Below are 25,705 nucleotides of genomic sequence, written 5' to 3'. Positions count from 1 at the left end.
ATAAATATTAAATTTTTTTTATTGAGGATTTTCTTTGATCTTCAAAATTAATTTCGCTAATGGCATTAACCAAACCATTACTGCCACCTGCTCTGTAAGTTGGTGATATTGTGGCTCTATTTGCATTTTGTTTAACTGATAAAGATTGGTTGTAATTATTATTGTAATAATCATAGTCTTCATATGAGGTTGTGGCTGTGGCTGGTGGTGGTGGTATATATTGGCCATCTGCATCATAGTGACCTTCGGATTGCTGACTATAATCATATTGATCTTGTTGGTTATATTGATAATCTGCATGTTGATAATCTGAATGTTGGTAATCTGGGTCTTGATAATAATCTGTATTTTGATTGTAGTAATCACCCTCTGGTTGTTGACTATAGTCATATTGGTCTTGTTGATACTCTTGTTGATAATCACCTGTTGTTGTGTCGTATTGATCATATTGGGTTGGTGATGAAGGTGGTGGAGGTAAAGCTAAATATTTTTGTTGTGGAGATTTTGGTTGTTGTTGACTATTACTTGTATTACTACTATGACTACCTGTACTACTTCTTATTTTATTATATTCTAAAGATCTTGAAGATGATGAATAAGGATTATTATTATTGCTACCACCTGCTATAGTAAAAGTACTACCACTACCGGTTGGAGTTGGACAATAGTGAGGATCTTTAACACCCCACTGACCATTTTCCTCTAAAATTCTTTCAATCTTTGATAATATATTAAATAGTTGTGTCTTTTTAGCTGGAGTTGAAAGACTTAATAATATTTTTTCGAAATCTATTGTTGGGAATGGAATATTTACTAGGGTGTGGTTATTTTGAATACCTAATAATATAGTTTGGTAGGTATTGATTGTAAAATTATTTCTATCAATTTGAATACTCTTTAATGTTGAATTTTTTTCAAAAAGATTTGCCAAATAAGGTGCTAATAAATCTCCAAGATGATTATTGGATATATTTAATTGTTCTAGTGTTGAATTACTGTTAGCTAAATATCCCATTAGTGGCACCAAATATTTTAATTGAATAAAACTATCGCCACCTGCCATTGATAAACCTTTTAAACCCTTAGTTTCGTCTAGTAATTGTTTAACTTCATTTATAAAATCGAATCCTTCTTTATCAGTCTATAAATTAAAAAAATTAATATTAATATTAAAATTATTGATAAAAATGTAAATTATTTTCAACTACATACATGAGTACCAGCAAAAGTAGAGTCTAAAATTAAGGTATTTAACTCTTTGCAGTAAATTCTTATTGAATCGATTACTCTAATTAAAGTTTTATAACCAATTGGAATATTTGAAATGTTTAAAGTATGAACCGAGTTTAAAAACTCAACTGCACTGACAAATGTACTTGGGTTCTTTATGATTTGATTGTTTGAAACATTGAGACAAAACTTTTTAATATTTTCATTTTTGTTGAAAGTGTTGCAAATATAGAGGAAATAATCGTGATTTAATGAGCAGTTTGAAATATCCAATGATTCCAAACCCTTTGATGATTTAATAAATGATATTAACTCTTCAATTTCGGTTCTTTCTAATCTATTATTTGAAATATCTAAAACTTTAATATTTGAGAAAAATCTTAATTGCGCGCCGATTGTAATTAAGTTTATATTGCAATTACTAAGGTATAAATATTTGATAGAGTTATTACTATTTATAAAAGAGGGTATTAATATAAAGAATTTCTTATATTTACTATATAGTTTTATAAAACTTACTCTTTAACTTTTTGTAACCAATTAACTAATGAATTTGAACCTGGTTCATCAAATTTAGAATTTGAGACATTAATATACTCGATATGTTGTGACATTTTTGGATTTCTATATAATGATTGAAATAACAATTCAATTGATCTCGAATTTAAATTACAGTCCGATAAATTTAAATATTTTAATGGATGTTGTAAAAACTCCAAACCCTCTGCAAATACTGAAAAAGATTGTTGATTTATATTGTTACTATGTAAATCCAATACCTGTAATGTGTTAAAACCATTTACACCCAATGAGTGTCCTAACCCTGCTAAAGATTGTTCGTCTTCTTTTAATCCTGAAATTGAAATCTTTTTAATAAAACAATTTGTCTTTAAAACTTCACCTGCAGTTTGGATAATATTCTTTTGTGATGAACCATTAATTATAATTGAATTAAAATAACAATTATAACTTAATGATAATAATACAATTTCAATACTAAAGCTAAAGAATTATAAAAAAAAAAAAAAGGTGTTAATATACAAATTTAAATAAAATTTATAATTTACGTTTTATATAGAAAATTACCTTAAGTCATTTTTATTCTCTAAACCTGGGCATTTTGACAAATCGAAATCAATTACATTATCGTTATTATATTTTTCAACTAAACGAATAACTTCTGAAGATGGTGCTGCATTTCTGTAGTTTGATTGTGCTTTATAGGTTTCGATAAAATGATCACAAATTCCTACTTTGAGTGGCTCCAATGGCAAAAGATAAGAGTCTGGGGAATTGATTTTTAACTGTTGTGATGGTGGATAGTTGTGTGTAATATTTCTAATTTTCTCTCTTAATAATTTAAGTATCTTTTGCAAACTATCCATGTGTTGAGATCTGATTAATATACCAGTTTGATCACCATTCTTTGCCACTGAAGTTGCCTTTTGTCTAATTTCTATTGTATCTTCAACAACTATAATATCTGAAATATCTAAATATTTTATATTTTTATTTAAAGATGTTGACATTTTACCAATTTTTATACTGAATATTCTATATTCCGATACGACTAGAATTCTTTTTTTAAATCTTTTTGATGATAATGATCTTGAATCGACCCATTCAAAAAAATGTTTCGATTCACCATAATGATTATTTAAAATATCATCAATAAACTCTAATTATTATAATTATTATTATTTTTTTTTTTTTTTTTTTTTTTTTTTTTTTTTAATTTGTAAATAAATAAATAAATTAGAAAATTATTAATTTTATAAATAAAATATTTATAAAATATAACAAATACAAACTTTGATGAGATTCGATAACAATATCATAATTCATTTTAAGGGCACGAGATATTAATTAGAAAAGAAAAAAAAAAAAATGATATCATTTTTTTCGAAAAATAAAAAAAAAAAAAAATTTAAAAAAAAAAATTTTAAAAAAATTAAATAAATAAAAGAAACCCAAAAAAAAAATAAAAAAAACAAAACTATAAAAACAATAGTTTATTTTCTATTTTTTAAAATTTTACTTAATAAGTCACAACATAACACCATTTTAAAATTTTTAATTTTTACAATAAATAAATATTTTTTTTTTTTTTTTAATTTTAATTTTTTAATTTTTTTTTTTTATTATTATTATTATATTAAAAAATTAAAATTTCAAACAAATAAAGTTTACTCATCAGCTGATTTAAACACTATGGAAAGATCATTACTCTTTACCAACACAACCCCATCCACAGCTATTGTTAAAATTACAGATTATAAATATGTTAGATTAGATAGAACTGAAAATGGTGTAGCTGAATTAGTATTATGCAGACCAAAGGAATATAACTCTATGGATGATGACTTTTATAATGGTAATTAAACTTTTTAAAAAAGTCATTAATAATATCAATATCAGTATCAATATCAATATACTAATATATTTAAATTTAATAGAATTTTTATCTATTTTTGATGAAATTCAAAATGATGATAAAATTAAATGTGTTATATTATGGGGTGAAGGAAGAGGGTTAACAGCAGGTTTAAATCTTTCAAAATCATTATCCTCAATTATGGGTGATGATGAACAATCACAAGCTAAACAAAATGTAGAGTTATTTAAAATGATTCGTCGTTGGCAAGGATCATTAGATAAAATTTACAAGTGTTCAAAACCAGTTATTGCAGCAATCCACGGTGCATGTATTGGAGGTGGAGTTGATATGATAACAGCATGTGATATTAGATTGTGTAGTAGTGATGCCAAGTTTTCAATTAGAGAAACTAAATTAGCTATTATTGCAGATTTAGGAACACTTCAAAGAATTCAAAAAATTGTTGGTAATGGTTTTGCTAGAGAAATGGCATTGACAGGTAAAGATATCGATGCTGCCACCGCCGCTAAATTTGGTTTGGTTAATAATGTTTATAAAGATAAAGACACCCTCTTAATCGAAGCAAGAAAGATGGCTCAAGAAATCGCTAAAAACTCCTCATTGGTAGTACAATTAACTAAACTAACATTAAACCATGCCAATGATCACTCAATAGATGAAGGTCTCTATAGGGTCGCTTTACAAAATGCCGCTTTTTTAAAAACAGAAGATTTAAATGAAGCTGGTGCATCATTTTTTGAAAAACGTGCACCCCAATTTAAATCAAATTTATAAATTTGATTAATTAATCAAATAATGTATAAAAATAAAAATAATAATAATAAAAATTAGATAAATAATATTTAATATTTATCAAATAATTAAAAAAATAATAAAAATAATAAAAACAATAAAAATGATTAAAAAAAAACAAAAACCATCAGTTAACGTGTTTTGCGCAAGTACTTGTGTCAAAAATCATAACAATGCAAAGAATCATTCGAAAAAAAATTTAATTTTTTTTTTTTATTTCATGACAAGTTAATTTTATGGCAATGGACAAAAAAAAAAATAAAAAAATAAAATAAAAAATAAAAAAAAATAAAAATTTTTTTAGTTTTTTAGACAAATTTTTTTGTGCAAGTTTTATAACAGCACATATATGGCGACGTAGTATATCAGGTTTCAATTGAATAACTATTAACCACGACAGTATACATTTCTCTTTTTTTTTTTTTATTTTTTTTTTATTTTTATTTTATTTTATTTTTTTTATTAAATAAATGGGTATTTGGGAAAAAGAAAAAAAAAAAAAAAAAAAAAAAAAAAATTGAAAAATTGTAAAATAATATATTTTCATATACATATATCTTTTATATGACTTTAAAAAACAATCACACTTTTTATTATAATCTTTTTTTTTTAAAGTCTCAAAATTTAAAATTTATTATTTGAATTAACACCCATCCACGTATACATCTTAAAATTTCACACACACAAACACCCAAAAAAAAAACATATAGTTTACTTCATGATAAAAATTATTAAATCACTTTTAAAATAAACAATAATAATAATAATAATAATAATAATAATAATAATAATAATAATAATAAAAATATAAAAATAGAAAATAAAAAAAGAAAAAAAAAAAAAAGAATTGATATTCCTTTCTTTTTCTTTCACTTTTTTTTTTTATTTTATTTTTCTAAAAAATATTTATAAAATAAACCACACACACCCATAAATTTTTAAAAAATGATAATAAATAAATTTATTATAAATAAATTTTTTTTATTATTTTTATTATTATTTTTTAAAACTATTTTTGTTAACGGCGCATATAAAAATATATGGTTAAAGGAAGAATCGCCATGCAAAAGAACAACAGAAAACACATGTTATTTTAATGAAGCATCTTTTTCATCATATCCAACAGCAGGAGATATATTGTTATTGGCAGGAACATATAATATAACGTCAAAACAAAGAACAACCTTAACAATTTTTACAGAGCAACAACAACTATTCAGCACCTTACCAATAACAATGAATGATATGTTAATTAATTTATTCCCAAACATCGACAATAACAAAAATATTAATAATAATAATGGATTCAGTAACAACAACAATTTAAAAGAAGAACAAAGAACAGTACTGTTAGATTTAGATTTATCAAAAAATAATATAGTAAATGTAAGAAGCGAAAATATTGATTTCTCAAGAATGACCCAAAGAAATATATATGGGCACTATGAAGATAGCGGTTTATTGGTCCTAAACTCCACAGTAGAAACAATGCATTTTATAAATCAATCAACAATATCAAGATTATTAATAGACGGAGTCTCTGGTAGATCGAATGTATTTATAAAGAATTCTACAATTTCAAATTTAGAGAACTTGTTTGAGGGTAAAATAAGTGCTGCCTATAGAAGCAATCAATGGATACCCAAAATCATATTTTCAGGATACAACAGTTTTTTAGAAAATTCAAATATAACTTTACATAATGTCAATTTACTTTTCGACTCAACAAGTTTCCTCTTTGTAAATAGATCAAATATAATTTTAAATGGTACCAGAAATTTCGAATATACATTAGCAGGTGGAACATCTAATATCACAAATACCATTATCAACTGTATAAATACCTCAAATCTATCTTTTAAAAACCAATCAACTTTTAATCTATATAATATTTCAATCAATTGCGCTTTAACCATCAGTAAAAATTCAACTATTTATTTTTCAACCAATGTAAATAATCAAAACACAACTTCAAATTTAAACAACTATATAATAAATATGAAAAATACAATTTTGAATAGTAATAATAATAATAATATAACAAAAAATAATTCAACAGAACCACCAAGTAATAGTAATAGTACCAATATTGATAGTAGTGATAATAGTAATAATAATAATAATAGTACCAATATTGATAGCAGTGATAATAGTAACAATAGTACTATTAGTAGCAGTGATAATGAGAGTAATGGAACCAACACTGATAGTGGTGATAATAGCAGTTATAGCTCAACAGTGCCCCCTGGTTTAAATGACGGCAGTAACTCCACTTCCTCGGGAAATGGTAGTGATGGCTACATAGATATATCTAAAACTTATAATTCAACACAAAATTTTATTCACACAATTAAATTAGAGGGTACTATTGTGTCAGAGGATCGATATCAGCCTATATTGGTACAAGACATGTATTTATCAAAAACCTCAGTGCTTAGTTTTACACTCGATACTCCAGGATACGGTAATGAAATGGTATTATCAAATGGAACCGTTGTACTTAATGGGACATTAGCATTAAACTTATTACGATTACCTCTTTATTTCACACCGATAGTTTTAATACGAGGATCAAATATTAAAGGTAGTTTCGAAAGGGTATCAATTACAGTCGGTAACGAAATTCCAATTGAAACTACAAATATAGGTTACAGTACATACACTCAACACTATGGAGAAAACATATTTTATGTATATTTTTTCAATAATGATGATTTTACATCTTATGAAAATCATTCAATTTCAATTTTCAATAATCTTTCAAAAGTTCAATATTTATTTATTTATTTATTATTACAAATAATATTATTCATATAAATAATAATTATAATAATAATAATAATAATAATAATAGATTTAGTTTATAATATTAAATTCTAATTTTTCTCACTCTTTATTTGAAAATTTTAATTTTAATTTATTAATTTAATATTAAATTTAAAAAATAAAAAATAAAAAAAAAATAAAAAAAAGTGGTAACAACAAAATACTATTTTTTTTATATTTCCATAAAATATATTTTATTAATATATTTTATAATTTCAAAAAATAATAAAATTTTTCTTTTTTCTTTTTTCTTTTATTTTTTTTATTAGATAAATAATCTAAACAAAAGGTTTGGTTTATTTGAAAATTGCAGATGTGGCTTAAAATAAAATAAAAAAAAAAAATAGTTTTAAAAAAAAAAATTTATTTATTTATTTTTATTTTTATTTTTATTTTTATTTTTATTTTTTTTTTTTTAATTATTTTTTTAAAAAATTTTTTTTGGTAAAAAGATATTTTATTTTTTTTGTTTCAGTTTCCATAATTTTAGACACAAACAAAAAAAAAAATGAAGTTAATATTATCATTGGTTTTAATATTTGCAATTTTAAGTATTGTAAAATCAGCCAAAATAACATTTGATAGCAGCAAAGATTGTATTACACAAACATGCGATTTTTCAACTGCAAGTAATTGGGTAGGTGGTGTTGCACCAAAAGCAGGGGATGAAGTTGTTATTTCATTAGGTTCCAAATCAGTAATTATAATGAACTCCTTTGTTGCATTCAGTAGTGTAACTGTTACAAGCTCAATTTTAAAATTAAATTCAATTAGCTCAGCTGGAACATTTTCAAATGTAGTTTTAGAAAAGAATGCACAATTTATTGTAAATGCAGCAAGCCAATCAACACTCTCATCAATTACTGGCTCTGGTTTGTTAATTGTCGATCCAAGTCAAGAGCAAACCGGATTAACCATCAAAGGTGCCCAAGTAGACGGTGTCTATTTAAATGGATATGTTAGTGCCACCATTCAAGATTCCACTGCAGGATTTGTATCCCAATATAATGCTTCAGAGTTTGTCCAAGGTCCACCAAAACAAGTTTCATTTACCGGTACAAACAAGGTTGGTGTTCTTTATATTTTAGGTAACGGTCTTTCATTTGCCAACTCGTTCACTATCGATGGCTCCATTCTTCCATCGACCTATAGCGATCTTACAAGCTATATCGGTAGTTCAGAGTCCTCATCAGAAGACACCATTGCAATTAAAGCCACTACTTTAACTATTACAAATGCTAAAGATATTGGTAATGCAGCAACTCTTGTTTTCCAAGGTACCACTCTTTCAATTTCATCATCATCATTCACTGGTGGCTTTACATCAGAGGCTCAAGATGTTTCATTTGATGGCTTTGTCAAATTTGGAACCGATTCTAGTTTTGCAAATAATATTGTTTTCCAAACAACATTCATTCAAATCAATATCCAAGGTAAATTTACCTTCAATAGTGCAAATGTAAATCTTAAAAAAGTTGGTTCAAATTCACCATTCATTATTGCTATTGGTGGTATGAAAATTGATGGATCCATCACTCTTAATTTTGAAAATGAACCAAATGAATCACAAGAATTTATCATTTTCAAGAGCATTGGTGTAATGGAAGGTGAATTCGACTCAGTTTCAATGAATATCCAAGACGATTCAGTTTCTTCAAAAGAATTCTCAACAACCATTAAAAATAATATTTTCATCTTGACCTATTCCGATCAAATTGGTAGTGCTTCAAATTTATCAGCTAGTTTAGTTTTAATATTATCTATTTCATTTTTATTAACATTATTTTAAAACAATAACATAATAATAAAAAAAATAAAACAATAATAGTAATAATAAATAATAATAATGTGAATGGTAATAGTAATAATACAAATCTTTTTATTTTTTAAAAAATAAATAATCAGCTGTAACAAATAGTTGTGGTATTGCCATTATTTATTAACTTGTAAATAATAATAAAAATAAATAAAAATTTAAAAAAATATTTTATAAATAGTAACAATGATAGTGGTTGCACCATATATATAATCATAATTTGATCATAATATGATCATTTATAAAAAAAAAGAAAAGTCTATTAATTATTATATCCTTTTTTATTTATTTAATTTATTTTTATTTTTAAGTTTTTATTTTAAATTTGGAAGGATACTAAACGGTTAAATGTAAATTGTGTGACAGTATATAAAAATTATTATTATATCGTATTATATTATTATTATTATACAGCAAGGATGAATTGATGTGAGATTATAATACATTTTAACATGTGAGCACAGTATAGTTGTTGCGTATCTTAATCTATAAAAAATAAAATAAAATTTGATTGATATTAGTATGTATTCACAATATATTTAACCATTAATTTTAATATTTCCCATTTCATCAAAATCCCAATTCATTGTGAATTCACCAATACATTATATTATTATTTTTATTATTTCTATTTATATCGAGTTTAATTTTTTTTTTTTCTCTATCATCTCATAAATATTGTTATATGCTAAAATATACATACTTTTTTTAAATGGTAAAAAAAAAAACTATAGAAGAAAAATATAGGCCTGGATATGACATAAGAGGGTGGTTTTTTAATTTACTACAAATAACAACAAATAATATTTTCACCCTCCTCTGTGGTGAATTTAAAACACAACATTTTTTTTTTATATATTCAATATTAAATTTATTTGAAAAAGGATAAAGGGGTAGATATATAAATAAACACACCCACAATAACACACACACTTTAAAATGTTTTAAATTTTTTATAGAAAAAATACAGTATCCATATGTTTAATATTGTATTTTTAAAATTAAATTAAATATTTAGATTTAAATATACTATACATTAAAAAAAAGGATAATGAATTAAAAATAGCACCACTATCATAAAAAAAAAGAAAATAGATATATATTTGATATAAATAATATTATAATATAGCTTAAATTGAACTATGTTTTTAAATTAATTTGATATAAATACCAACAACACAACAATTTAAATAATAATATTCAATTTATTTTGTTATTTTAAATTATTTTCTTTTTTCCCATATAATTTATAATTTTTTTTTTTTTTTCTTTTTTCCTATTATTTTTTTTTTGTTCTTTTTCCATAATTAGGGTTTTTTTTTTTTTTTTTTTTTTTTTTTTCTTTTAAAATTGTACTATATTAAATAAAAAATAAAAAATAAAATAAAAAATAAAAAATTATTAGTAATAGTTTTAGTTTTAAATTTGTTGTATTATTGGTATCATTGCTTTCACTGTAAAGTTTTTTTTTGTTATATTTTGTTATAGAATAGTATAATAATAAATAATAAACTATTATCAAGTAGATTATAATATACAATTAAAATAAAAAACTATTTATTTTAATATCATATAATAAATGAAGGTGTTATTGTTTTTAATAATATTACTATATAGCCCATCCTTTATTAATTCAGAGATCTTTAGGTTTATAGTAAATGAAAATAATGATAATTCTAATGCACAATTCTTTTGGGATAATAAAATGTATTGGTTTCCAAATGAAACAATCCCCAATGAAAACGACACAATAATAATAGATTCTATCTACAAACCAATTATATCAAACACACTGGACACAATAATAAAGGGTAGTTTAGAAATTAACAATTCATCACTGACCATCAATAGTAACGAAGATATCAAATCCGAAAAAAATTTATCAAATATATTTATGAACAGTAACTCCTATTTAATAATAAATTTAAACAATAATGGGGACTCCAATATCAACTATATAATAAATAATATAACATGTAATAATAATAGCAATAATCATATTTCCATAAATAATGGAAATGAAGTAACCATTAAGGACTCACAAATATCAGATATAAAAATTTCAACTACTAATGTAGTATTGGCAGGTTATAATATTATATCAAGTTTAGAGTGGACAGGTAGCGGTGTGTTTTCATTCAATTATACCGATAACTATTTAGTATTGATTGGGAATAACAAGGATTCTTTTTCATTTGGTGGTGATTTTATTATAAGAAACAAAGTTAGAGTTGTAAATAGTGTAATTAATGTAAACAAGAATAGTAAAATTAAAATTATCGAATGGTCCAATGTTGAACTTCAAGATTCCATAATCAATTCAAACATTGCTATTACAAATGGTTCAAGTGTATTATCATTAGTTGGCAATAATGAAATTCAAGGAAATTTATTATTAAATGGTTCCTTAATGTCACAGATCCACAATGGTGGTATAGTCTATGATAGTAATCGTCCACAGTTATATTTAGGTCCTGCATTTAAATCTCTATCCTCAAAGAAATTCATTAAAATTCAATCATCTGATATTTATATTTCAAAACAACTAAGCTTAACCAATTCTTTAATAGAGTGTGATCAAACAATAACTATAAACAATACAATTATCAATATCGATCTAGCAAATACCCCCATTTATAATAAACAATACCTCATATTCACTGCAAAACAAATTACACTTGAATCATATCTAATCGGTTCAATATCTGTCAATGGAATTCAATTAAATAATGACAGCTTTGAAATTTTAGTTAAAAATAATATTTATAACAATAGTACAAAAAATAATAAAACACATTCATTAATAATAATTTACCATAAAACACCAAACAACAACAACAATAATAATAATAGCACAAACAATAGTAATAGTAAGACCGATAGTGATTATAGTTCCAATGAACAATCTATCAACGAATCAGAATCATACCAAATTATCCAAATGCCAAGTAGTTCAAGCAGATTATCATTAAACTCTTCATTTTTATCAAATTTGTTTTTTATTTTATCATTTATATTAATTTTAATCTATTAAATAAAATACTTTACATTTATTAATTATATATATATATAATAAAAATAAAAAAATAGAAATAAAAGGTTTACAAAAAAAAAATATATTTTATTTAATTTTAAAATCGTATATTTATAGTTTTATTGATCATTATTGTTACTTTACTTTTTTAAAAAAAATATTACTATTTATTATTTATTATTGTTAATTATTTATTTATTTATTTTCTAAAATCGATATCTAAATCTAAATCTAAATCTTCTGAATAATCGTCAAATTCACCTTCTTCGACATCTTCTTCACCTTCTTCGAAATCTTCTTCGCCTTCTTCGTAACCTTCACTTTGATTTTCTTCTGATAATTCAATGCTTGAAGTGATATCAGTAGAGTAATCAGAGTAGTCATATTCATCAGCAAAGTCAATTCCATGAGTATGATTTCTAAGAGTATTTTCGTTATTAAGTTTATGAGCTGGTGAATTTTCAGATAATTCACGAAGTTTTTGTTCTTTTCTCTTTTGACGTTCTTTACTGTATTTAACAAATTCCAAGTATTCTTGATATTCTGGTGATGATGGATCGACTGATAAGCTTGCATCTTCAGTTTGTTTAACAGCCTCTTCGGATGGTAATGGTAAATTGTTGGCCAAAATGTAGGCAAGTTTTTGTGTACCTGTACGTAATGGACCTTTGTAATTGTCTTTATCAGAGATTTCGAGATTGGTACCATATTCGTCTTGCATTTCGTGACGATCGAGGATATAATTGCTTGATTTTGGAAGACGTTCTAAAATCTTCTTGTTTAATAAACGATATTTGGCATATTTCATTTCATCTGGTGATTTATTCCATTGAGTACATTTATCATTCATTTCAATAAGCCATTCTCTACGAACACGTGATTCAAGAGTCTTCTTTTTATCGAAAATAATCTTTGCATTGGCTCTCTTTCTATTTCTTTCTTCAACCATTTGTTTTCTAACTGAATCCCAACCCATTTCAAGAATACTCTTTTTATTTGATGATTGAGCTGCATTTCTGATCTTTCTGGCTTGTTCTTCAACGGCTTCTTTATTTTTCTCTATTCTTAATTTAACATCCTTGATATATTCATCTCTATATTGTATATGACGTTCTTCTGCTAAATATCTTAATCTCTTTAAGTTATTTTTATATTCTGCTTTCATGCTGATTCTTTGATTAATTAATGCACTGCCCCATGTTTTTGAATTAAAAACTTGTTTTGTTGCCATTTTTTTAAATTTTAAATTATATATAAGTGTATATATATAATTCTTTTTTTTTTATAATTGGATAATATAATAAAAAAAAAAAATAAATAATAAAAACAATGAGAAAATGATAACAATCAAAAACGAAAAATTAAAAAAAAAAAAATTTTAAAAAAATTTTTAAAAAAAAAATTCCCTTTTTTTTTTTTTTTTTTTTTTTTTTTTTTTTTTTTAAAAAAATAATTATTTTGGGTATAACAATATTAAAAATAATTATTTATGTTAAAGTAAAACTGAACATATGTATATATACAATAAACCTAATTGTATTTTTTTTTTTTTTTAATTTTTTTTTTTTTTTTTTCATTATAATAAACCGCAATCATTCCAAATTTGTGTGTTTGTGTGTAAATTTGAGGCAAAGGTAAAATTATGTGTGGTGTGGGTGAATATATGTGTGAGGGTTTAAATCTTAGATTATATAGCTAATAATTGTGTCATTAGGACAAGTGATTTTGTGGTGGTTAAAAAAAGTTTTTTTTTATAATAATATCATTTATTTTAATCCCAACACTTTACTCGTAGCGATAAATTAGATGGAGTGTTGTGAAATATTTATAATCCAAATCATTTTTTTTTATTTTAATATTTTTTTTTAATTTTTTTTTTTTAATTTTTAAAAATAATTTTTTTTTATAAATTTAAATTTTTTAATGGTTTATTTTTTATTTTTTTATAGTTTTGTATATAACCATATGTGTAAATAATTTTTAAATTTCTTTTAAAATAATAATAATATAAATAGTAAACAAAAAGAGGAATAATAGTTATAATTTTAATAATTTTATAGAAAATCATATGTATATAAAAAAAAAAACACTTCATTTTCACACATCCACACAAATTCGCCAAAATAAAATAGTTAAAAACATTTTTAATTTTTAAATTTTATTATCACCCAATTAGTTTTATATATATATAAAATAATAAAACAAATAAAATGAAAAAAATGGCAACTATAAACTTAAATCAATTACCATTATTTCTATTAAGATATATAGCAAGTTTATTATTATTAACTTCATATAATAATGGTTTAAGTTTATATAATAGAGATTATTATTTAGAAATTGAAAATAATTATAGTAATAATAATAATAATAATAATAATAATAATAATAATAATAATAATAATAATAATAATAATAATAATAATAATAATAATAATAATGATAGTAATGATGAAAATGATAAAGATTTTATACACAGAAATTTCAGAAATCAAATTCAAATCGAAAGAGGGTTTTATAGAGCATATACAACTCATACAAATTATCGATATATTATTTCACTCTCATTAGTTTCGACATTATGGGCAAAATCCATTATACCTTATATAGACTTTTCCAGTTATTTAGTTCAACATTCAATAAGCGAATTAGAATTTATATATAAATTAAAAAACTTTGGTTTAATAAAACAAGATTCCATAATACAGAATAATAATAGTAACAACAATAATAATAATAATAATAATAATAATATTAGTACAAATAATGATAACTCAAATAAAATTAACAATAATGATAATAATAATAATAATAATGGTTTACTTTCAAATAATAGTGGTATTGAAGAGTATGACGATTCACATTCACAAATCGATTCTTCTTCCGATGAACCCAGAAAAAAAAAGAAAAAATATTCAATTTTATCAATTATTCCGTGTATCAATGTTGACACAAGTGATGATAATAGTGAAAAAATGATTATAAATAGTAGCAAAATATATAAACACAAAAATAATAATACTAATAATAACACTAATAATAATAATACTAATAATAATATCAATATTAATATTAATAATAATAATTATCATAACTCAAAGTTTTCAAAGGAATTCAGTAAACCATTTAATATACATAATATAATATTAGTTAAAAGGCTATGGGATAAAGATTTAGATAGATTATTAAAGAATGAAAAGTATCATGATTTCTTATTAAATGGATTCCGAACTTTAATAATACCACCCAACTTTTTAAATTTTTATCAGCAGTTATCAACAGTCAAAACTTTAATTTTAGAAATCACACTTCCAAGTCAATTAGATTACCTTCAACAATTTTTATCAAATAATAAAACTATTGAACACCTTACGATTAATTTTAGTAGTATTGTTTTTAGCTCATCAAAAGGTTATGGAATTTCAAATATTTTAAATAACCATAAAACTTTAAAATCTTTAAAAATTAATTCATTAATTGGTGGTCAATTCATTAATTTACATAATAATAATATTAGTAATAATATAAATAATAATAATAATAATAATAATCATACAAATAATAATAGTACTGTAAATATTGTAAATAATAAAACAACATCAACATCAACATCAACATCAACATCAACAACAACAACAACAACAAATCATAATAATATTATTATTTTAAATAATAATAATTTAAGACATGTTTGCTTAAGATCAACATATATTTTAGTGGTTCCAACTTTTTTTATGAATTTAGAAAGTTTGATATTAGAAAGACCAAAATTTTTACATGCAGAAGAAATATTTCAATTATTTGAATATGTAGGATCAAATAAACTTTTACGAGTATTTCATTTGCAAACATCGTATCCATTCTCAATGCACAAAGATCCAAGAATTGTAAGATCTATTAGTGGGGTTTTTGAAAATACAACTATAAGAGATTTAAGTCTATCAGTTCTCCAAACTAAAGGCAACAAAATTATGGGTAGGGCTTTAAATGGTCTCATCAACAACACAACATTGACAAATTTATCTTTATCATATGTCAATCCAAATTGTAATAAATTGGCATACTTCATTCAAAATAATCAACACAATTTAAAATCAATACAATTAAATTATTGCAATCAAGAAATAAGTAATGCATTATCAAATCATTCAAGTTTAGAAGAGATTAGATTTAAATCATTTGAATTTCAATTATTAATGATTGATAATCAGGATGATGGTAACAACGATCATAATGATAGTGGTAGTGATAATATGAATATTGACAATAGTAGCAACAGCAGCAGTAGCGGTGGTGAAATTATTATCGATGACAATGTAGATAATGGTCCAATAGAAGGTCAACAACCACAAAAACATATATCATCATTATTATCATCAGTAGATCAATTAAATCAAATCATTTTAAATCTAAAGACCTTAAAAAGATTGAAATTTGATCAAAGTTTATTCTCTAATAATAGCATATATAGGGTTTCATGGTCAGATGTTTTTACAAATATCAAATTAAGAGAAAATCAAATTGAATCATTGGGTATTTCAGGATCAATTGCAATATTATATGAACCATTAATAAATGGTTTATTCAATAACAATAATAATAATAATATGGGTATCAACATCAACAATAATAATAATTATAAAAGTGGGTTAAATAATTTATATATCAAGTTAACAGGTAGTGAATATGAATTATCACACAATGACACATCAGTATTTTCTCAATTATTAAAATCAAACTACTTGGAAAGTGTAAGAAACTTTAGATTTAAATCCGATATAATTAATCCAAATATATTTTTAAATTTATTATCAAATCCAAATTTAATATCTCTTGATCTTCGTTTCACCACACCACATGCATTAGATCTTTCTATACTCCAATATGTAGAACTATTTAATAAAACCTCACTTAAATTCATTCAACTCCCAAATCAAGTTTTCTCAAAACCTCTCATCAATTTATTTTCAAAAAGGTCAATTATAACAAAACCATTAAAGTTTTATTAAAAAAAAAAATAAAAAAAAAAATAAAAAAAAAAAAAGATATATTTAAATTAACTTTTTATTATTTGTTATTAATTTATTTATTTTTGTATAACATCAAATTTTTATTTTTAAAAATATAATTTTTTTTATTTACAAAAAAAGTAATTAATCACATCAACGGATATTTTCAAATTTCCCACGCTATGGTAAAAATATAATTATTTTCATTATTAATTTTTTTTTTTAATTTTTTTTTTTTTTTTTTTTTTTTTTAAAAATTATTAAAATTTTTATTTTTTATTTTTTAATTTTATTTTTCTTTTTAAATATTATTTAATTAAAAGTTATATCCAATTTTTCTTTTATCTTTTATCTTTTATCTAAAAGGTTTTGTTTTTTTTTTGTTTGTGTGTTTGTTTTAAAATAAAAAAATATTTATATATATTATAACATAAAAAAACAGATTAAAAAAATTGATAATAATATTTAAAAAAAAAATGGATGATTCTAATGATATAAATAATAATAATAATAACTATAATAATAGTAGTAATACAGGTGATATTAATGATTCAGGATTAGAATCAGTCCCAAGTCCAAATAGTAGTAATAATCAATCAACAGAGCAAAGAATTCAAAAAAGAAAGGAAGAAGCCAAAAGAATCATGGAGGAAAGAAAGAAAAGAGAATTACAACAGCCACAACAATCATCATATGAAGAAGGTATCGATGGTGGGGGTTTAGATGATGGTCGTTATCAATCTCAACAATCATATGAATCAACACAGCCAGTAGGTCAAAAAATTGGTCAAAGAATCGAAAGAAAGGCACCAACTATTCCAATTAATAAAGGTCAGGTTGCATCACCATCATCAGCATCAACAGTAGCCAATAGTGCTAACATCAGAGAGGATATGGTCAAAAAAGCTTATTCATTTTTAAGTAATCCATCAGTTAAAAATACTCCTTTAGCCAGAAAAGTTGCATATCTTGAAAAGAAAGGTCTTACATCTGACGAAATTAAAGAGGCATTAAAAAGAATTGAAACAGGTAATATTAATGGCTCTGGTGCTAGTAGTAGTGGTAATGCAATGATTCCATCATCAAGAAATGTCGCTCCACAAAAGAAACCAACTCAACAATCATATGACGATATTAACAGTAATCATGTTATTTTTAGCCAACAACAACAACAATACTTCCAACAACAACATCAAATGCTTCAACAACAACATCAAATGGCAGTTAATCAAATTCAAAGTTATCAAAAAAGATTAGAGGCTGATGATCAAAGAATAGCTCAAATGTTATCAATAAATAATCGTAAATCATGGGACGGCTTGTTATTCTCTATAACTGCTGTTGTTGGTGCTGCTTCAGGTATTGCTTATTTAACCAGTAACTATATTCTTCCATACCTCTATGGTAACAAAAAGAAAGAAGAGAATGTTGACAAAAAGATTACAGAATTACAACAAGAGATAATTAAATTACAAAATAACATTTTTAGCCAAGGAAATGATTTTAAAGAACAAACAACCTCATTAAAAACTTTAATCGATCAGCAACAACAACAAATACAACAGCAACAAGTTAAATTAAATTCAACAACAGTCAACACCACTCAACCCTCATCTTCTTTATCTAATAGTACAGAAATTTTAGAAATTAAAAAAGAATTAAAGAATTTAACAAATTTAATAAATAGTAATAGTAGTAAAAATAATAGTATTTTTGATGATGATTATAAATACAGTAAACCAGCTGCCACCCCACCATCAACAAGTTTACCAGGATCAAATGTATCAAGTGGAAGTAAATCTTATCCTCCAGTTGTAAAAACAAATCCATATTCACATCTTTCATGGAAACCACCTACTGATCAGCCACCAACTATCCCATCATGGCAAAGACCATCATCACCATCATCAACAACAACAACCACAACTACTACAACCCCATCATCTCAAAAACCTTCGGCTGAGAAATCCTCAAATGAAACCATTCCATCATGGCAAAGACCATATTCACCCAACCCAAATCCAGAAAATTCATCAAATCCACCAACTCCAACTAAACAACAATCATCATTTAGTTATGGCGATGTTAATTCATTTTCAGGTACTAATAGTGAAACTTTTAATTCAAAACCAACCACTACCACTACAACAACCACCACATCACCAAAATCAAATGAACCAAATGAAAGTAGCGAAACTAAATCAAATGATTCAGGTAACAGCGCCAATGACGAAACTCCATATTCATCAGATTTTCTCGATGTAATCAGTCAATTAAAACAAGGTAAAACTCCACCAGGAATTAGAACCGATATTGATGACAAGCCACTGGAAAATTCAACAGTTAATAAAAGTAATAAACAAAGACCAAAGAAACCATGGGAAAAAGATTCATTAACTTCAGTTACCAGTAATCTCAGCGAAGAAGAAACTAAATTAATTCTTGAAGATTCTCCATCAATTGAAATCATTTCAGATGACGTTGAAGAAAAAGAAGCTGCAAAGGTATCAAATAATGATAATAATTAAATAAAATTATTTTAAATAAAATGTTTTTTTTAAAGTGATCTATATAAATAATTAAATATTATTTGTATAGATGAATATTAATAATATAATATTATATTATGAATATTGAAAGAAATTTATTGTTTTTAATTTATATTTCTATATTTTTTTTTGTTTTTCTTTTTATGTATTTCTTTAGTATTACCATCATCATACTTGAAGGTATTGATGGTTAAACTAAATAATACAACTGGTAATGATGATAATAGCTCTGAAACACCGGAAATTGATGGAGGGATAGTGAATCTGAAGAATGGATAAAGCAAACCAGCTGATAATGGGATACCAATCAAATTATACAAAAATGCATACATTAGATTTCTTTTAATGGTTTTAAAGATAACTTTTGATAAATCTATAGCAACCAAAATATCAACTAAATCATTTTTCATTAAAATGACTTGAGCTGATTCGATAGCAATATCTGTACCACTTGAAATTGAAATTCCGACATCTGCTTGGGTTAAAGCCAAAGAATCGTTTACACCATCGCCAATCATTGCTACAATATTTTCATCCTTCTTTTGATTTATTCCAGATTCTTGATCGTTATTGAGTGGGTCTTGCTGTAGTTTCTTTATAAAATTATATTTATCCATTGGTGATGCTGAGTGAATGGTTTTTGATAATTCGATGCCGACTGTTTTTGCAATTGACTCTACAGATTTTTGGTTATCTCCACTAACGATCCAACAATCAATACCATTTTTTAAAAGTTTTGTGATTACATGTGAAGCTTCTGGTTTAATTGTATCCTGTAATGAGACTAATCCGATGAGTTTATCGTTCTTTGAAACCAATACAACAGTTTTGCTTTGTGATTCATATTTGTTAAAATCTAAAATAGCTTGGTCGGTAATTTCAATATTATTTTCGGACATAAAAGCTTTATTTCCAACTAAAATTGATTCACCTTCAATTATTGCTGAAATACCTTTACCTGGATAGATTTCACTTGATTCAGGTTCCACAAGATTACAGATTAATTGATTTACTGCATATTTTTTAATAGCCTTGCCAATGTGGTGTTCGCTTGCCAATTCAGTGGAACCACAATAGAAAAAGAGATCTTTTGGTGTTAATGATTGATCATATACAATGAAATGACTAATTTCAATATTTCCAGTCGTGAGAGTTCCAGTCTTATCGAAGACAATAGTTTTGATTTTATGGGTTGATTCAATGACATCCCCACCTTTAAAAAGAATACCGTGTTTAGCTGCTACGCCACTGCCCACCATAATAGATGTTGGGGTGGCTAAAAAAAAAGAAATTAATAAAATATTTTTTATAAAATTCTACTCTATTGATATATTTACCTAAACTAATAGCACATGGACAAGATATAACCAATACGGCCATTGCAATTTTGATTGCAAAAGTAAAAGCGTTTTGACCATCAGTATCAACTATATCATAGTGGGCTAAACAGAACCAAACTACAAACATTATGATTCCAAATGCAAAAATTGATGGAACAAAATAAGAGGCAACTTTATCAGCAATATTTTGGAATGGTGGTTTGGTGGCTTGACCTTCTTGGATGAGTTTAACAATATTGGCTAAAGTGGTGTCATTAGAGTTCTTTGATGCTTTGATATGAATTGAATTTTTTTGGTTCATTGAGCCCCCAAAAACATTTTGATTTTCACCTTTAAATACAGGTGCAGATTCACCAGTTATAATTGATTCGTCTATATATCCATTACCTTTAACTATAATGCCATCTGTTGGAATTTTACTAAAAGGTAATACCTTTAATATATCACCTTTTTCAATTAGTTGCTTGTCGATTATCTGTTCATCTTCGTTTATATCTAAAAGAATTGCATTTGGTGAGTCTAGTTGGGATATCTTTTCAAAGAGAGATTCTGAAGCTCTGCATTTTGCAAGGTATTCTAAATATCGACCCAAGATGATAAGGGTTAAGAGAATGGTACTAACTTCAAAGAATATTGGCCCTTCATACTCAGGTGTGGATAAATTGATGAAAACGTTAATCATTGAGTAAACATAGGCTATACTGCTACTTGTCATAACCAGTAGGTCCATACTACATTTTTTTGCATAGATTAAAGTTTTCCAAGCTGAGATGTATAGTGGTTTACCGACATAAAATTGAACTGGAGTTGCAAAAATCCATAATAGTAAAGTTGAAACTGTAAATGAATCTTCAAATTCAAAGGCGAAAATCTTGTCTAAAGCACTGATGGATGATGCAATAAATGCAACAAAAATAGTTGGAACAAAAAAGAGAATTGATAAAATTAAAAGTTCTTTTAATGTTGAACCAGTGTTGTTTGAGGAGTCAGAAGAGAGTACACTTGGATCACTAATTAAATTTACAAGAAATGCACCACACTTTTCTTTTAGTTGTTTTGAAATGTCATTAAATAGTTTACGTGGACCTATTTCATCGATATTATAGCTAATTGACAAGTATTCTTGGTTATTGTTAGTCTCTTTTAATTGGATTTCGTTGATTATTTTGTCTTGCTTTGAAAGTTCTTCGATTAAGTTTAAAAGGGAATCTTTGTTTGTGGATGAATCAAAGCCAATGTTAATTTGGTTCAAATCTGGACCAGCATCTTGACTGGCCTGGAAACCAATGGTAACAATACTCTTTTGAATATCCATTGGTTGAATATAGGTTGGAGAGTAAGTAATTTTACATTTGCCTGTGAATAAGCTTGTACTAATATCAATGACACCCGGTAGCGATTTAATAGTATCTTCCAATGTTGTTACACAGTCAGCACATGTCATACCACCAATAACTAGAAATAATTCTTGTTTATCAGATTCTAACAACTCGATTGAAAGGGTACTGTTATTGCCATTATTTGTTTCGGCTTCATCTAATTCGCTATAACCGACTTTAAAACCAAACGAACCACAGGTTTTGGAGAAAATAGTTGCAAAAAATCTTTTTGGTTTTTCTTCTAAACTAGCTTGGCTTGTTAAAAAACTTGGTACTTTTAAGCTGTAAGTTAAACAGCATAGTTGTTCACAACAGTTTGACTTGCAGCAATGACCATCAATGCAAATTTCGCAACAATATGTCTTTTTGATTGGAGTTTCTTTTGGTGGGCAACAACCTTTCTTACAGTCAACATTGCTTTCTAAAATAAAAGATAATATTAATTTTAAATATTTGATTAAAATTTGAAATATTAAATTTGGAAATTATTTCATAAGTAGAGTTGCAATAATTATTTGATTTTTTATAGTTTGAAATAAATAAATACCTTGCTCTTTGACTTTAATTTCAGTTGGAGTTATACTAGGGTCTAACTTTGGACCACAGCAACCTTTTTTACATTTACCATCAGTAGTTTCGTTTTCTGCTGTTTGAGACGGAGTTTCAGATGTTGAGATCGGAGTTAACTCAGGTTTTTCCTTTGGACCACAACAACCTTTTTTACATTTGTTTTCAGGGACTTTGGTTTCCATTATTTGAGATGGGGTTTCAAGAGTTGCAATCGGAGTTGATGTTATACTGGAATCTAGTTTTGGACCACAACAGCCTTTTTTGCATTTACTTTCAGTGGTTTTTATTGTTTGAGATGGAGTTTCGAGAGTAGAAATTGGTGTTGAAATTAAACCAGAGTCTAGTTTTGGACCACAACAACCTTTTTTACATTTACTTTCAGAGGTTTTGGTTCCCATTATTTGAGATGGGGTTTCAAGAGTTGCAATTGGAGTTGATGTTATACTGGAATCTAGTTTTGGACCACAACAACCTTTTTTACATTTACTTTTAGTAGTTTCTAACTCAGAGGTAGGTTCGGTTGTTAAAATAGTTTCTGATTTGGCTTTTGATTTTGGGCCACAACAACCTTTTTTACATTCTTTGGTGGTTGGCTCTGCTTGAATAAAAACGATATCCTCTTGGTCTAAATCTAATGTAACTTTTGAACCAAAGCTGTTATTGACATCCATTTTTATTATCCCTTCATCTTCATCATTAATGATCTGTTGTGGTTTTAGTTCTTTGGCTTGATCTACTTTTGGGGTTGCTCCACAACAACCTTTTGAACATGACTTCTTTTTGGGTTCTTTGCTATAATTGTTAACGATTGTGTCTAAAGATTCTTTATCTAAATCGATACTATAATTTGGTTGTATATAAAGGATATCGTCTTGATCATCATCTAAAACCACTCTGTTACCTAAATTTGATGTAAATATAACATGATTAACTAAAGGTATTCCTTCATCATCATCATCATTAGAAATTACACTGCTGGTGTTGTTATTATTGTTTTCATCATCATCGTTATCATATAATAACCGACGTTTATATGGATAAGGTTGGTCGTTTGGATTTGACATAATTGATGAAAAAAATAAATAAAAAAAAATAAAAAATAAAAAATAATTTTAAAAATTAAAAAAAAAAAAAATTATTTTTTTTTAAAATATCTTGTGAAAAGTCAAAATGTGTTTATTTTTTATTTTTTTTTATTTTTGTGATATAATTAAAAATATATATTTAAATTATCTACATCACATCTATGGTTAAAGTGCTCTGAAACACAGGTGTATGATCTTGAAAGCTGAATACATACATATCCGTTTGGGCAAGAGAAGTTGTCACAATTAGTTAAAATTGGTGGTTTAGTTGAGCCAATGGTGGAGGTAGTGGATGAAACACCTGTAGTTGTCGATACTCCTGTTGTTCCTGGAGATGTTGTTGTTGTTGTTGATGTTGGTTGCCCAGTTGTTGATGTTGGTGGGTTTACTGGATGGTCATCATCACAAATACAATCTCCATTTGAACATAATGGAGTTTGACAATTTGGTAACTCTAATGAACAATCTCTTAAAGTTTCGGCACATGTATCATCATCTAAACATATTTTTGGGAAACACTGGTCGATAGTTATACAGTTTGTGGTATTACAACGACAGTTTGGTATATTAGTATGAACACAACCAATAGTTTCATCACATGTATCAACTGTGCATGGATCTAAATCATCACAATCTATATTTTGGATAATACAGCCAGAACCTTCGACACAAACTGGGTATGTACAAGTTGTAATTGGAATATCATCACATGTTCTATTGATACTGGAGCAGACACCACATTCTCTGATATTTTCTGTACAGCTTATAGGATCATCGGGACATACAGTTTTAAAATATCCACCATTACAAACACCATTATCATCAATCCATCTACAAAAAACATTTAAGGAATATGTACCAATATAAAAGGGTAATTCGGGTATTATGACTGAAGATCTAGCACAAGTGTATATGTCAATATCATATTCTTTGAAATATTCCATACCCTCTATGGCACCAAACATAGTTGAAGCATAAAAACCAACTTCATTTGTTCCTGCTTGATCTATAACTAATTTACCACCAACATAGACCCAAACTTCACCGCCAGATAGAAAATGGAAAGTACTGTAAGGTTGGTCTGGTATTGCAGTAAAATGAGCCTCTAAACAATAAAATTGATTATATGGATCATTTTCATATTCTGGGAACTCGGTTACATTTCCAAATCCCTTTCCTTCGAAAGGGTAAAATATATCATCTGTAGATACAAAAAATTCTTCGTCATCCCAATTATCATATGGAAACGATACAACTTCAAGATAGTTATTACATGTACCATCAGAATTAAACCATTCATTAAAGGTATCTTCATTATGAACTAGTAATGTCCCATAGTCGTCATACTTTGGATTTTCACCACAACAATATTTTGGTCTTTTGTCATCTGGTAAAACACTATCCATTATACCGCTAGAATATTCATCAGATAAAAGCATATCGAAATCACTATTTCTTGAATTTTTAAAATTTCTAACATAGAAATTTAATTTATCCGGTCTTAGTTTGTCCTGGCCTGTAAATTAAAATTAATAAATTTTAAAAATAATAAAAATTTTTTTTAATTTAGTTATAAAAAAAATAATTACCATTGGTTTCATAGATATATGAACAAATTATAGAAAACACTATTATTTTATAAAATAACATTATTATCAAATTTAGTTTTTTAAATTA

The 25,705-nt window shown here is 25.6% G+C and overlaps 10 protein-coding genes across 10 annotated transcripts; 6 read left to right on the top strand and 4 right to left on the bottom strand.

Moving 5' to 3' along the window:
* Positions 1-7: 7 nt before the first annotated feature.
* DICPUDRAFT_37697 (uncharacterized protein) lies at positions 8-3,075 on the bottom strand (the record flags this gene model as incomplete). The annotated part of the gene is made up of 6 exons (XM_003290579.1): positions 8-294; positions 526-1,141; positions 1,213-1,681; positions 1,750-2,232; positions 2,317-2,908; positions 3,042-3,075. The coding sequence occupies 6 exons, from the start codon at positions 3,073-3,075 to the stop codon at positions 8-10; spliced, it is 2,481 nt and encodes an 826-aa protein (XP_003290627.1).
* A 366-nt stretch (positions 3,076-3,441) lies between these two features.
* On the top strand, positions 3,442-4,402 carry DICPUDRAFT_155167 (uncharacterized protein; the record flags this gene model as incomplete). Its single annotated transcript, XM_003290589.1, has 2 exons — positions 3,442-3,604; positions 3,687-4,402. The coding sequence occupies 2 exons, from the start codon at positions 3,442-3,444 to the stop codon at positions 4,400-4,402; spliced, it is 879 nt and encodes a 292-aa protein (XP_003290637.1).
* Positions 4,403-5,656: 1,254 nt separating this feature from the next.
* Positions 5,657-7,300, top strand: DICPUDRAFT_81359 (uncharacterized protein; the record flags this gene model as incomplete). Its single annotated transcript, XM_003290588.1, has 2 exons — positions 5,657-7,073; positions 7,275-7,300. 2 exons carry the CDS (start codon positions 5,657-5,659, stop codon positions 7,298-7,300), a joined length of 1,443 nt encoding a protein of 480 aa, XP_003290636.1.
* Positions 7,301-7,754: 454 nt separating this feature from the next.
* DICPUDRAFT_98753 (uncharacterized protein) lies at positions 7,755-9,035 on the top strand (the record flags this gene model as incomplete). Its single annotated transcript, XM_003290587.1, has 1 exon — positions 7,755-9,035. One exon carries the CDS (start codon positions 7,755-7,757, stop codon positions 9,033-9,035), a length of 1,281 nt encoding a protein of 426 aa, XP_003290635.1.
* A 1,732-nt stretch (positions 9,036-10,767) lies between these two features.
* Positions 10,768-12,096, top strand: DICPUDRAFT_81357 (uncharacterized protein; the record flags this gene model as incomplete). The annotated part of the gene is made up of 1 exon (XM_003290586.1): positions 10,768-12,096. One exon carries the CDS (start codon positions 10,768-10,770, stop codon positions 12,094-12,096), a length of 1,329 nt encoding a protein of 442 aa, XP_003290634.1.
* A 199-nt stretch (positions 12,097-12,295) lies between these two features.
* DICPUDRAFT_155163 (uncharacterized protein) lies at positions 12,296-13,327 on the bottom strand (the record flags this gene model as incomplete). The annotated part of the gene is made up of 1 exon (XM_003290578.1): positions 12,296-13,327. One exon carries the CDS (start codon positions 13,325-13,327, stop codon positions 12,296-12,298), a length of 1,032 nt encoding a protein of 343 aa, XP_003290626.1.
* A 988-nt stretch (positions 13,328-14,315) lies between these two features.
* DICPUDRAFT_81355 (uncharacterized protein) lies at positions 14,316-17,105 on the top strand (the record flags this gene model as incomplete). The annotated part of the gene is made up of 1 exon (XM_003290585.1): positions 14,316-17,105. The coding sequence occupies one exon, from the start codon at positions 14,316-14,318 to the stop codon at positions 17,103-17,105; it is 2,790 nt and encodes a 929-aa protein (XP_003290633.1).
* Positions 17,106-17,581: 476 nt separating this feature from the next.
* Positions 17,582-19,633, top strand: PEX14 (uncharacterized protein; the record flags this gene model as incomplete). The annotated part of the gene is made up of 1 exon (XM_003290584.1): positions 17,582-19,633. One exon carries the CDS (start codon positions 17,582-17,584, stop codon positions 19,631-19,633), a length of 2,052 nt encoding a protein of 683 aa, XP_003290632.1.
* Positions 19,634-19,812: 179 nt separating this feature from the next.
* On the bottom strand, positions 19,813-23,905 carry DICPUDRAFT_14789 (uncharacterized protein; the record flags this gene model as incomplete). The annotated part of the gene is made up of 5 exons (XM_003290577.1): positions 19,813-20,930; positions 20,992-22,790; positions 23,031-23,283; positions 23,521-23,730; positions 23,785-23,905. Coding segments are annotated over 5 exons (3,501 nt in total), but the record flags the coding sequence as incomplete, so codon positions are not given.
* A 185-nt stretch (positions 23,906-24,090) lies between these two features.
* On the bottom strand, positions 24,091-25,678 carry DICPUDRAFT_98751 (uncharacterized protein; the record flags this gene model as incomplete). Its single annotated transcript, XM_003290576.1, has 2 exons — positions 24,091-25,544; positions 25,618-25,678. 2 exons carry the CDS (start codon positions 25,676-25,678, stop codon positions 24,154-24,156), a joined length of 1,452 nt encoding a protein of 483 aa, XP_003290624.1. The 3' UTR covers positions 24,091-24,153.
* Between the last annotated feature and the right edge of the window lie 27 nt (positions 25,679-25,705).

Source organism: Dictyostelium purpureum, assembly GCF_000190715.1.
Source record: "Dictyostelium purpureum unplaced genomic scaffold DICPUscaffold_232, whole genome shotgun sequence".
Lineage (NCBI taxonomy): Eukaryota > Evosea > Eumycetozoa > Dictyosteliales > Dictyosteliaceae > Dictyostelium > Dictyostelium purpureum.
Note: the sequence above shows the minus strand (reverse complement) of the source record. Positions and strands in the feature narration are given on the sequence as shown.